This window comes from Sitophilus oryzae, unplaced genomic scaffold (assembly GCF_002938485.1).
Source record: "Sitophilus oryzae breed Bouriz unplaced genomic scaffold, Soryzae_2.0 scaffold_1062_pilon_pilon, whole genome shotgun sequence".
Classification (NCBI taxonomy): domain Eukaryota; kingdom Metazoa; phylum Arthropoda; class Insecta; order Coleoptera; family Curculionidae; genus Sitophilus; species Sitophilus oryzae.
Genome location: NW_022145685.1, coordinates 2,328,883 through 2,343,064, shown reverse-complemented (window position 1 = coordinate 2,343,064; position 14,182 = coordinate 2,328,883). Strand labels below are relative to the sequence as shown.

The window sequence follows — 14,182 nt, the reverse complement described above, 5'->3', positions numbered from 1 at the left end:
TTCGGGAAAACGCTTGGACACGCATAATTTATTTTGTTTTTAACATATTTTAAAATTTTTAAAAAAATCATACAGGTTGTTCCAAAAAGTTGGGTAATTGATTAACCACGATTCTGCTTAAACTGCTTGATGTAAAAAGCTCTTATCTTTGGCAAACAGATTTTTCGAAAGTAAAATTCCAACGAGATGAAACTACCCCTCAAAAATATTACCAGTTAATATAATAATATCACCAGATTGTTTTTTCTCATGCTGAAATAAATGTGAGAAAATTTTATCCAGTTTGTATGTTAATGGAAATTCTTGCTTTGCTTTATCATCACCATTACAAATGATTAACTCGGCGCGAACGAAGTCGCGGGTACACGCTAGTTTGGTATATAAATATTCTAAATAACTCTCTAAATATTACAACTCCATTTAAATATTGGGAACAAATGAGATATAATAGAAATACAATTATTCTAAATTTTCGTATATTTTTTATAAACCAAATTTAAAAAACAAAACTTTTTTTAGATCATTTCAGTAAATTAATAAACCATGAATATATTTTGAACATAATAATATAATGTTTAATATCATGAAAATCAAGCTTTACTAATAAACTTTTAAGACTTTATCAACAAATGCGTTAGGTAAAGCATATATAACTAACAATACGAAAACAACAAAAAGAACGCAGAAACAGCATTTTATTATCTTCCATTTCCATTTCTTTAACACTACATATTTGCAGGATTTTACTGGATTTGTAAACCAGGCAAATGAGGTATCGGGTCTCCTGCAAAAAAAAAATAGTTTCAGTAGGGTTAGTTGGGGTAACGTAACGTAAGTAAACGATTTTAACAAGGTATAACTTTGAAACTTTGCTGTTTGCACTGAAAATTCGAAAAGGGTATATTTTAAGACACTTTAAGTAAAGTGTTACCTATTACTTAATAGATGCTTTCATAGAGAGCTAGAAATTTGCAATAGACTGCAAAAAAAGCTCGTTTACATTTTCCCCAGAGAAAAATTAAAAAAAAGCTAAGAAACAACAACGAATGCAGATTCTGTGGTGAAAACGATAATCATTTGTGTCATAAGCTTTGGTAAGGCTAATATTGGAAAGAACTAACCTTTGTAAAACCGTCTGCATGATGAGTTATAACTTAAGAAAGGGGGACACAATCACAAAGGTCGCGATGATAAACTTACCCCCTCCCATACAATCTACAATCTACAAATTAAGTCAAATAACAAAAGAACCTACAGCTCATACCAAATAAACATTTAGTCACGTGATTAAGCTTCACTGGTACAGCGTTGCTTACTTTTATATATTTTCTTTTAATCAAAATATTTTATACCCCAGTTAAAATAAACAAAGAAAGGGGGTTGAATAACAATAATTCGCATAGAGCTGAAAATTGGTACAGGTCTTAAATACACTTTTATAAATGATATCTGAAAAATCCCCACCCCTCTTACGTCTGCTAAAAAAATGATTCAAGGTCAAAAGTCAAAAATATGTTTTTTTTTTCTTTTTTTGCTTTAAACAGTAAGCGCTATCGCAAAAGTACCTTAAACAAATGTTGTAGGCCATTAAATTTTCTACAATAATGGTTCTTATACTTTTTTCTTACGAACCACCATTCCTGAGATATGGCGATTTCAAACATCGAAAATACTAATATGCACACATACTGATATGCTCGGCCGGTATTCATCATAGGAGACTCAATTTAATAAAAATATTGTAACGGGTTTCGCCCATATAAATTGAAACACGTAATGATTTAATTGATTGCGCAGACGTATTCAAAAAATTGACTCTTCTCCGAGCTCTTCTCCATAAGTCATCATCACAAGTGGAATTCGCTTGCTTCTTGCTATATATGGTGCTCTAAAAAAATTGATTCTATAGACAAGTATAGATATTTAAGTTTTGTTAAAAATACTCGGAACAATAAAATGGTACAACTTTCTTGTCTTCCTCCAACATCTGCTTCTGCCTGTCAACACTTATATCGTATATACGATCAAGTTCAATTGTGGCTAGGTAATCAACTGAACCCAGAAAACTGGGGTTGGAGATTTATAGATAATACTTTGGAGCAGATTAACACTTTACTTCCACCTGCTTCAGAAAAACTACTTAACACAATTTTTTGCAATTGCAAAAAGGGTTGTAGCGCAAACTGTGGTTCTAAAAGAGTCGGATTGTTTTGTACACCAATATGTACTAATTGTCAAGGTCAGTCTTGCTACAATATTGACTTAAATACAGATGAGGAGACAACTGACACATCTGTCATAGATGGATTTCCAGATATTCCGCAAGAAGATGAGAAAGAAGAAAGCGAAGAAGACATTATTGTTGAAGTATCATTTTAAGATTACCACTCGGATTAAAATTCTCCAAAATCAACAATAATCCGTTCGACTATAATCATTACCAAGAGCACTGTTTTTTAAAATTAATAGTATAATGTCTAATAAAACTTAACCACAATAGATCGTGGACTAGGCCTACAGGGGAAACCACGTTAAAAAAAACTCGTCAAATACACTACCTCACAGGTGGTGCGGAAATGTGTGCATATTTTGAAAAATACTAGCTTTTCAACTTTTGAAATCGCCATATCTCAGGAATGGTTGTTCGTAAGAAAAAAGTATAAGAACCATTATTGTAGAAAATTTAATGGTCTACAACATTTGTTTAAGGTCCTTTTACGATAGCGCTTACCGTTTAGGAGAAAAAAAAAGCAAAAAACATATTTTTGACTTTTGACTCTGAATAATTTTTTTTAGCAGACGTGGGAGGGGTGGGGATTTTTCAGATATCATTTATAATAATGTATTTAAGACCTGTACCAATTTTCAGCTCTTTGCAAATTATTGTTAATTGAAATGTCTATTTTGACTGGGGTATTAGGAAACAAATATAAATTAGTTATAAATATATAAACAGTTATTATTTACATCAACAAAGCTCACAAAGGGTATACTCGTAAAGAGCCATTATTACCGCTTTCCCGTTCAAAATATTCTAATAAAGTTGCGATAAGTTTTTTACGGCTATTAAACTGTCTTGTACACTACACACTAAAAAATGTACTAAAAAGAACAACGTTCGACTGCAAGGTCTTCTAATAAACATTTTCAAGCTTAAAGTATCACAACACTATTTATTTAAACCAAAAACTCGTAATACAAAACTAAAGTGTCAAAACGAATGATCATGTCAGGAAATAAATAAATAAATGCGGCAACTTGACATTTTTTACATCAGAACTACCACCTGAATCCTCAGCGCGAAATTTAAATTGCAGTTAGTCAGCACGGCGCCGAAATGGTCCTGTTCCCAGAAGAATCCTTGACTAGTCAGCGCGTTTTTTATTGGTTGAAATGTGTAGAAACCAGACTAACAATCAGGTTTCTAGGGATTTTAACCAATGAGAAACGTGCTGACTAGTCAGGGATTCTTCTGGGAACAGACTTTATATCCATCGTTGGTATGAACTTAAAAATCACGTCCTCGATTGCGTAACTAAAAGTTTAACTGATATGAAATATACTTCAAAATTTTATGTTAAATAGACGTCTAGTGTCCTAGGTTTTAATCAAGAAAGCCAGGATAATGGGAAATAGGGAAATAATAGAAATAAATTACTGAAGCCCTGGAAATATGTTTTGATTTTCGAGAATAAAAGGAAAAACGATGTCATTAACCGTATGAAAATAAATTATATATTTAAAAAAGTTGTTCTGATGTTCTTTTACTTACTTTGGAGGAGGTAAAGCTTGTGGTCCCTGTCTACCCAATCCGGCTGGTGATAATTCAGCTTCCTCCTTAGTTAGTAGTTCAAATTCTAACTCTATCTTACCCTAGAAATGTTGAGAAAATATCAATAAGTATAAGCAAGTTATTTCATATGTTGGTTTGAATTAAAACAGAGAACTTTTGTGCTAATGCCACAGCTTATTAAGTACCAGCTAGTCATCTACGCTTGTTTTTCAATATTCGCGTTTAATCTGTTGAGTTTCTCCTCAAACACATTGCCAGCAGTAAGAGCACCAGCCTCGATTGTTTTAGTGGAGTCGACAAAGTTTTAGTGGAGCTCAAACCTCGACTAGTTACATTACATAAGATACACGAATATCTATTTATAGTTATAGTTCTATTATATTATGTTTTTCCTAAGTTAGTTGGAATAGGTTGGACACTTAATATTGGCACTGTCTCGACGCTATTGTCGGCCTCGTCTGGATCAGAGATTTCCAAACTGTTTTTTCTCCTGGACCACTCTCAAAATTTTCCTGATCTTTGTGGACCCTCTAACATATTTCTGACACTCGTCAAACAATGTGAGGATTATACCAGAGGATCTAGCGATGGAGATTTTCGTTGTGCCGTCGACCCCTGGGGTCTGAGCGTTCACCTGGATCACTTTGAGAATCACTGGTCTAGACAGTGGCGGCTTAACCATAAGGTCAAATGGTCAATGCCCCCCAAAAAGATCAGAACAAAATTAGGAAAAACCTATTTAAATTATACTTTTTGTAAATAACTTTTTTCATCCTAAGATATTCTAAACTAACTCAAAAACAATCAATTTGTCTAATTTTCGCTTCAAAACGTTTTATTTTACCCAATTTCTCTACTGCCGGTCAAAATTTCATTTTGTCCGTCGTTTCCCCTATGTTTTGCACGTATAACATAACCTATCTAAACTCCAAATGCCGCAGCTCCTAACGCCAATTAGATATTGACCTCCCTATACAATAATGATCACGAGCCGCCACTGGGTCTAGACAAACGAATTAAGAGTACTCGTATTTCCAACTAACTTCGGAAATACTGTACGTAGAGCTCCCATTGCCAATGATTTAAGTCAGAAAGCTGGTAACGAATAGGCTGTGCTAATACCACAAGTTGGCTAATACATACTGCTAATAGTTCTTTGTGAGAATTTCTATCTATAGCACTAAATGGCCACCATCCTTTTGTTCTTTTTAGTTTAAACAAATTTATGTGTTTTAACGTCTTCATCATCGATAATTGGCACTTCTCTGGAGACCTAGAACCTCGCGGCATTCGTGATAGTTCTAAACTTAAGGACCCTGTATATTAAAACAAATTTTGTTTAATTGTCGTGTAATTTAATTTAAAGCAGATTATCGTTTACTGTACCCAGTACCAAAGCAAAGGATTATTTTTGTATAAGAACAATTTTCTTAATTATTTTCTGTACCTCTAAGGTGTCTATTACAGTAAACCACCTCATTTATACGGTTTACCGAAAATACATAAACAGGGTATACCTTTATAGTCAGTAATATAAATTCTCTATGCCATCCGTTAGCAAAATTTTTACTATACATATTAAATCCGATTGATAAGACCGATTCATACATTAAAAACACACCACACTTTATAGAAAAAATTTTAAAAATTAATATAACACCTAACAGTTTAATGGTTAGTTTTGACGTTGTTAGTCTTTTCACTAATGTACCGGTAGTTAGGGACAGAAAATCAATATAACATACGAACATCTTTCAAAACACAAAATACACTTAGATCCACTTTATCACACACTAAACCATTGAATACAGAACAAAAAAAAAATGTAATAAACAAAATACCATGTGAATGCGATAAATTTTACATTGGTGAAACATCTAGACCCTTAAATGTTCGAATTAAAGGACATAAAGATTATTTACCAAAGGGAGATTTTCACAAATCTAAGATTTGTCAGCATTCATGGGACACAGGGCACAGAATAAATTTTAATAACGCCAAAATTATAATGAAAGAAGCGATAGCCTCTAAAAGAAAAATAAAAGAGGCCTTTTTTAATACAATCTAATAAAAATAAATGTATTGCTCATGCATCTGTAGATGTTAGTAATGTATGGCAATCGCTTCATTAATTTTAAAGAACATACCATAAATAAACATAACATACATAAAAAATAAAAATATTCATACAGAAAGTTTGGGGCTTTTCGGTTTTACCTTATTACGTAATTGTTATCAGGTACTAATTGTTAATTTTGAAGTTTAACTTGATATACTGTCATTTTTACAGAACGTCAACGGTATTTGTAGACGTATCTGTTTTAAAAAACTAAAGTGTTCTCGAATAGTTGAATTTAAATATTTTAAATAGTTTTTTTTTATTCTATGTATTTTTATTTTACTTCCGACGCAACGCGACGACGGACAGAGATAAACTTTCCGAAACGTTACGAATATTTTTGTTCGTTAGATTTTCTTGTAGTGGCGAAATACCCATATTGGAGAAAAGAATAAACGGCTCTGGTGCACAATAGGTCCGCATTTAATATTTTTTTGGGATTTTTGTTGCAAGACTATCTTAAATTGAACATTTTTAAGCATTGTTGGATGAATGTGTTAATTGTGAATCTTTAAAAAGCGGCAAAAAACGTATTTTAGGTACAGGCGACGGACAGTAAATACGTAAAATTTTCTACACGGATTCAGTAAAAACATCACATATTAGCACTTTATTACCATATATAGACGTGGAATAAGCACAAAAATGTAACGAATCTTCTTTGTAAGCACAAAAATTAAGAAAATATATTTATTTACATCATCTCAAGCCAGCAATTTTATGACTTTTTCGATTGACAGTTAATCGATCATCGGTATTTCATCTATGGCCTTCGCATAGAATTTGCGACGTTGTCAATAAAATTATTTTATATGATTTTCTTCTGAAATAAAGTTGACGTTTTGGAGGGACTTAAAACGGTAAGCTATCACTTTAGTGCAACAAAAATTGAACGCTGTCTAGTAGCTTATTCGTTAGTGTGGATTATTTTAAAGCAATTTCTGAAATCAAATTTGCGGATTTTTCAGGTTCTACTAAAATATAAGTTTTTTAAATATATATTATTTTTCGACGCGTAATCAATGAAGTTTTGTCATTAGGCACAATTAGGTTACCCTGGTTATTTGTAGGGTGGTAATGCATTGGTTAGCCTGATTATTTGGAGGGTGTTAATGCATTGATTAGCCTGGTTATTCGGGGGTGTTAATGCATTGTTTAGGTTAGGTCAGATTGTTGGTTAGGTTGGATCAATAGAGTAATAAATGGAGTAATCAAAACACGCGTAAGCGTTGTCAGAAGTTATGTTATGTTTACAGTTATACAGTTATGTTTACAGTTATACAAATTTGCCTAACATTAAAAATTAAACAACCTCGAATTCGTGGGGACCTGTTCTGCACAAGACCCAGAATAAACTGTTTTTAATCAATTTAATAGAATAGTAGTTACCTAAAAAATCATCAGCGGAGAAAGTGTCATTATCCCACACATTTAAGTGAAGGACGCAGGGTATTTTAAACTCAGATTCTGCGCGAGCAAATATCGAGGTATTTTTATGAATAACTGCTTTATTTTCGGTGGAAAGATAATCCAGTGTAAATATAAATCGCCAATTGAAATTGCCTTCTCCGGTTAGCGATCTGTAATGGATATCCGTATACTGGCATTCATATTCGTCGTGCAGCCACCTTAAAATAAAAATGTTGTTAGTTAAGGGTTAGTTATTTCCTCTAGTCATAAATAAAACAAGTTTAGATTGGACAGTGCTCATAAGGACAATGTAAACACTGTTTGGCGCTATTCTCGCAGCGGTCGCGACCCATGGTACAAAGAATACAAGGTATGATCGATAGCGGCTCCAATTTCGTTCAGTTCGCGCAAACCACCTGTGACGTCACTAGGAAAATAATGAATAAATAAAAAATAAAGAAAGTTGACAGGAGATCTGCATTTTTGGGGTTATGGTTAAGAATTGTTTATTTTTAAGACTTTTTAGTTCGTTTAATTTAATAATTACTAAAACCAGCAGTTCCAAAAATATATTTAAAAATAATAATTATCTATTAACATGGATTTGGACGATAATAGGTAAAAATACTAAATTTATTTCTTATTCGGTATAAAATTGTTTATTAGGTTTTTAGTTTGCGATGTTTATGGTAAATAATTTTCATTTTCATTGCCTCTGAATTCACATGAGGACAGAGTTGAGGATATCTATGGAAAAGTAACCACAAGAGGAATTGTTACATCATTTAAAAAATGTTGGGAAGTTTATTGTTTCCCATCGAAAAGTAGAAAATGCCAATGCAGATGAACGTATTGTAATTGTGATAGAAGTAATTCTAAGGGTGAAGTTTATTATAATTAGTGGAAGTAATACCAAGGGTGAAGTTTATTAAATTAGTGACCTGTGCTTCTTTTTATATGTAGATGTTTCTGGTTTTGAGAATAAATCGGTTGAACGACACCCAAAATTTAAAGGAAGTATTTGCATACCCAGAATATGCCCATCAAGGGTTATATAGCTCAAATTTCCTTTAATGGTAGGCAATTATTCAATGCAAATTAACTTTTTAACTGACTGAAATATTAAATAGTTTACAATATGGTATATCACTAAAAATATATTACTTTTAGGTACAATTAGGGCCCGATACATTTCAAAAAGTAGAATATTATTTTATATTAAATGAGGTATTGTACTAACAATCAATTTATATTAATAACGGAGATTAAAAAACAACAGAATAAATAGTTCTTTTTTTATACTACAAAACTAAACTATAGAATACAACAGTATTTAAAAAAATAAATAAAAAGTGATGTTCCGGCCGAGATTCGAACTCCGGTCTCTCGCTTCCTAGCCCGACTCCTTATGCACTGCTCCACCGTAACTTGCTTAGCGATAATTCAATGACGGTATATAAACAAAAAAAACAGGTTTATAACAATATCTTGACGATTTGAACTGGCGCGTGGAGCGTGCTGACCAATAGTGCCTGTTATCACCTGTGACGTAGCGACCAACCTGCGCAATATCATACCTTGTATTCTTTGTACCATGGTCGCGACCCATGATACAAAGAATACAAGGTATGATATTGCGCAGGTTGGTCACTACGTCACAGGTGATAAACGGCACCATTGGTCGGCAAGCTCTGCGCGCCAATTTCAAATTGTCAAACAGATTGTGTCATCCGTGAAATTTATTTGTGTCAAAATGTAAAAATAATTTTTCAAATGTCAAGCTCGATAATTTGACATAAATTTTGGGGTTATGTCCTAATTCTTCCCTATTTTAGGTCTTTTTTTATTAGTGGCAATTGAACAATATGGATATTTTTTTTTGTATGGCGTATGACGTCACAGGTGGTATGCGCAAACTGAACGAAATTGGAGCCGCTATCGATCATACCTTGTTTTCTTTATACCATGGTCGCGACCCAAAGCTTTGGAAAATTTCGGAGCGGTTCGGCTTTTTCCGGAATTATATCGCCAAATATTTATTCAAATTTATTATTATTTTCTTTTAATTTCATAAATAAAATACAGTGTGTTGCATATAAGAAACTTTATTTTATATAAGGAAATGTATGAAATATCTATGAAACATTGAAAGCCGACGTTATACCACGATGCACGACGGTTTTTGCAGTACACAGTTCCCAGCAGAGCTTTTTAAGTTTTTAATGGCACTTTTTCACAATTATCACGGGTTTGAGTAAATAAAAAACTTAAATTAAGCTCACAAGGTAGCAATAATTACTTTGAAAATGGACGCTTTAAACACTTTTCGGATTTTTTTCAAGGAGAGCGGTTTAGATTTTGAAAGATTTAAAAAAATTTTAAGATTCTGACTTTGACAAGAGATATGGACAAGAGAAAATTATTTCTGTTTTTGTTTGCGGTTGTTCTTAGCAGCCGCTATAGCAGCGCAAGATCGCGTACAACGGTCGCGACCCAAAATTTTGACGGGCATTCCAATCTAAATTTATTTCCTTTATCTATGCCTCTAGTCTATGGATGTTAGAGGTAAGGAGAAACATCTCTTACAGGACTTTATTTGAAAAAGTAGTAATCATCTAAAAGAGTAAAATAAGGATTCACTAATTCAACACAGTGATGCTAATAAGCAATAAGGAATCGAACTGAGAGAGTGACAACACGTGCTTCAGAAATCGCGTGTTTAGCCATTTTTCAACGCTTAGGTTCAACGTCACGTCATCTCTCTCAATAAAAAATGTCTATACCTATGTGGCGGATTCATCTCTCCAAAAAAGAAATCTTTATGGGTATTTCGCCACTGCACTGCAAGAAAATCTACAAAATAAAATAGTTATTTTTTGTAAACACTTCTGCGTTAAACCTAAACGAACACTGCTTGTCAGAAGTTATGTTTACAGTTATACAAATTTGCTTAACAAAGAAAAAAATGCTTAACGTTTCGGAAGGTCTATCTCTTTCCGTCGTCGGAAGCAAAAAAAATACAAAGAATAGAGAAAAAAACCATTTAAAATATTTAAATTCAAACTATTATGAGAACACTTTAGTTTTTTTTTTAAAATGAATAAATGCCGAAAAACGGAACTCGCTGAATCAAGTATTAGCCATTAGTACGAGGAAGTTCTATATAAAAAAAATTGGCGCCGGGAGGCACGTATAACCGCCCATACTAAAATATGTTAATATCTCGAAAACTGTGACGTTGACTGATTTTGATGTTATTACAAATTTTGTTGCAAATATTATTCCTAATCTTAATTTGAAAACCGCGTTTCGCTAGCTACTGTAATTTTGGAGTTACGATTTTTTTAAATTTTTAACCCCCTCCTATACCCCCTTACCAACGCCCAATCCCAATAAAAAAAATGGCAAGATTCTCGGGTCGCATAGTATTTTTGTGCCAAATTTGGTTAAAATCGGTTCAGCGGTTTTTGAGTTATCGTGTTACAGACGGACAGACGGACGGACAGACAGACAGACAGACACCACGAAAATACTTGAAGCACTATATATGCGGGATTTCCATGATAATTCATATTTGAAAAATTTCATCTTTTAAAAAGTGGTAAAAAGCTGGAGAAATTTTAACTTATTAATATATTATTGCTTAAGTACGTATAATATAGCGAGGTATGTAGGATAAAAAAAAATCCAAAAAAAATTCACATTCACAGGGATTTTTTTTATGGCGCAGCCAACAGTGCAATATTATAATGCTATATCTCAGTTTTTTTTAAACGCAATACACACTGTATATTATTTTTAGTATTTTAGATACCTACAGACTTAAAAAGCGCACATTTTTGTATTTAAAATATTTCTAAATTTTTAGCAGTTGCGGTAATAGCCTTATGTAATATAATTCGCAGTATTATACCTATTACATAGGGCTATTGCAACAGTAAATTTTTATCAAAGCGACCTCAGGATATTTTTTCTTATATTTTACTATGTATGGTAAAATTTTGTTTTTTCTACCCGTCCTATAAAAATAAAACAAAACGAAATCTGTAACAGGTCGCTTTACTTTTTGACTACACACAATTTATCTAGAAATTATTCGAAAAACTTTACCTCGGGAAGTCCTCTGATGATGCATGGCCCCTCTAAATCATCATATCAATCAACAATAAGTCACTGTCCACTCTTTTTAGGTATTTACTTAATATATGTAAAATAATCAGTAAAAAGCGTAATTAAACATGCAATTCACATTAAAAAACGTAGATATTAATCAATTAGAGACAAAACAGTGTAATTACCGGCAGAATTACTTCAAACTCTGATTCAAACTAAGCCAAATCTGCCAAATTCCCAAATAATGCAATTCTGCATTTTCAGCATGTTGCCTAAAATCTCTCGGGCTGATCGGGAAGTGATACATATTTTTAACGAACGGCTTTTAAGGTTCAAATTTACATTTGAGGCTCACCTCAATACGGTCTTTTTACGCGCTACTACCACACTACTACTCCATACATTTTGTCTCTCTTCAACTAAAGGTTTTGCCTATGCTTTTTCTTTTCATTCTATAGAGTTAAGATTCCAATGAACGCTGTCGCTCCGGCAGTGCGATATACCACAATTAATACGCTAGACAAGGAAAGGCGAGAGGCAAACCTCTGCACATATACTTCTTAAAGAACAAATGAGATGGATATACATCGTCGAGTTTGTCGCATATGGGAAAAGGAGCGCGTTTAAAGGAATACCATCGACGTACTTTATTGTAGAATGACGGTTAAAAAATACAATTATTATTGATGCAAATAGGGAAAAAATATAAAATTTTGATTAAAGATGTATCGATTAATACGTGTAATTTTTCAAATGTATTGGTGAGGCACTGCCTCATCTGCCTCATAGGACAAGCCGCCCCTGGAACATACTTAAAATTTTCTAAACAATATGAACTGATGCCAGACACACCCTAAAACTCGCATTTGACAAATAATGATGACGTAACGAGGAACGATGTCTGGACAGTCTTTATCTTTTTTTAATTATTTCCTGTTTTTAAAACCTTTGGCGCTTCTTTCAAATGTAGACCTGTTGCTACAGCAGCGCCATCTTAATAATTCCCTCTTTGATGACCACTTTTCAATACACAAAGATAATTTTCCTTACCTCTAAGTACCCTCCATACTCTAGTCATATGAGTAATCATCTGATCTAGAAAAAAAAAATAACTCACCCTTGGATGTAAATGTCAGATTTCTTCTCTCCAGTAAATATATCGTCCTCTTGTAAAATAACTTCAACTGTATTCCATACGATCACTCTAAGTTCATAATTCACAGGTTTTCTAGGAGTAATGTTCACTTTGGCTGGTATGGGGAACGTCATCGTGGGAAATATGTCTACCCATAGCTGAATTTTTCCCTAAAAAGTCTACGCTTTATATTTTATTCTAAATGAAATATTTATGGTTGGTTCTGTTGGTTTAAAATTGCAATGTTGAGAGACTTTGTGGTATATTTTAGTAAGTCAAATAAGGATCTTAAATAATACCTAACTTCTTTTACAAATAGCAGCAGTGCTTGTATAGAAAAATACAGATCAAAGATTTTTTTTATCTGTGCTGATGACTTATGGTAAGTGATTTTGTATGACTTGAGGGAATGTAATTATGATGTGAATTTTTTTTCTAAGACTAGAGAACGTTTCCCTAATTCAACAAGGTAAATCATCACCTTATTTCTAAAAAACCGCTAATTATCTTATTTTATTATTTTTAATGGTGTTGATTAAAGAGTACCTTTATATGGTTGCTCAATTTTTACCAGTACGACTTCGGAAAGTAGCAGGTTTAGGAAAAGAATCTTTCAGTAGAGCTAGAAGTATAGCAATTGGTACAAATGTATTTTGGAGGTGTAGCATTTTGAATGCAGAAATGTTTACACAGTCCCTGATTTAAGACACAAGATGACCTGGCAACTGGATTGACAGTTAGTAGTAGTCGGTGAAGCAGATAAAAATAATATAATATTATATACCGGCTTCTAAAATTATATCATTTGCCAGGGCTATTGAAATATTACCATTTCTATTGTAAAAAAATATACCATGTGGTGGGTAACACGGGACATAGGAAATCCCATATGTAAATTTTGAAAAGGTAAAATATTATCTCTCCAGATGATTATATGCAAAAATTGTATTATTCTTTTTTAAAGAGGCGTTAAAATTGTACTTTCGTCTAGAATTTCGTTTTATTTGGAATAGGCATCTAAAAGTTATTTGCAAAAATCTACCTTCAAATTACTATACGGCCCAGAGAAAGCTACAATTAAAATACCAGCAAAACTATGACTTTGTCATTGTCAAACTCGATGTCACATTTTTTTGTTTACAAGAATTTATGTGGTTTGGAAAGGATGGTTATTTTTTTCTGAATAGAAACGATCATCTACAGAAGTATTAGTTGAATTGAAAATTAGTTGAACTTTATTGGCGGAGTATGACTTAATTTCTGTTCATTACCCGATCACTCGCAGGCCTCGCTCATCCACATACATTCACAATAATTAAACAAATAAAAGAAATGTTTGTAACTAAAAGGACTTTATTAAACTATACTAATTAATAATATGTTTACATCCCCCATTCACAGCCAAAAATACCCCAAATTATTGGTAAATTCACGTGTCACAATACAAAGATGTTAAGGGGAAAATCTTTAGCTTTCACAGAGATATCGTATTCAGTTCATCTAAATTTCTGTATTTAATATGCCCATAAGACGATTTTTTTTTGTTCTCCATAGGTGGAAGAAGCCATTCGGGGAAAGATCCCTGTGGCCGTTTCCTGTAACCCCAATGGAC

At 32.9% G+C, this 14,182-nt stretch overlaps 1 protein-coding gene across 1 annotated transcript in view; it reads right to left on the bottom strand.

Moving 5' to 3' along the window:
- Nucleotides 1–597: 597 nt before the first annotated feature.
- LOC115878496 (otoferlin) overlaps nucleotides 598–14,182 on the bottom strand; it is a 61,251-nt gene continuing 47,666 nt past the window's right edge. The window contains exons 22-26 of the mRNA XM_030895034.1: nucleotides 12,553–12,740; nucleotides 7,302–7,540; nucleotides 4,937–5,109; nucleotides 3,773–3,873; nucleotides 598–784 (exon numbers count right to left, since the gene is read on the bottom strand). Coding sequence (XP_030750894.1) covers nucleotides 601–784; nucleotides 3,773–3,873; nucleotides 4,937–5,109; nucleotides 7,302–7,540; nucleotides 12,553–12,740 — 885 coding nt within the window. The 3' untranslated portion in view covers nucleotides 598–600. The remainder of the gene's footprint in view (nucleotides 785–3,772; nucleotides 3,874–4,936; nucleotides 5,110–7,301; nucleotides 7,541–12,552; nucleotides 12,741–14,182) is intronic.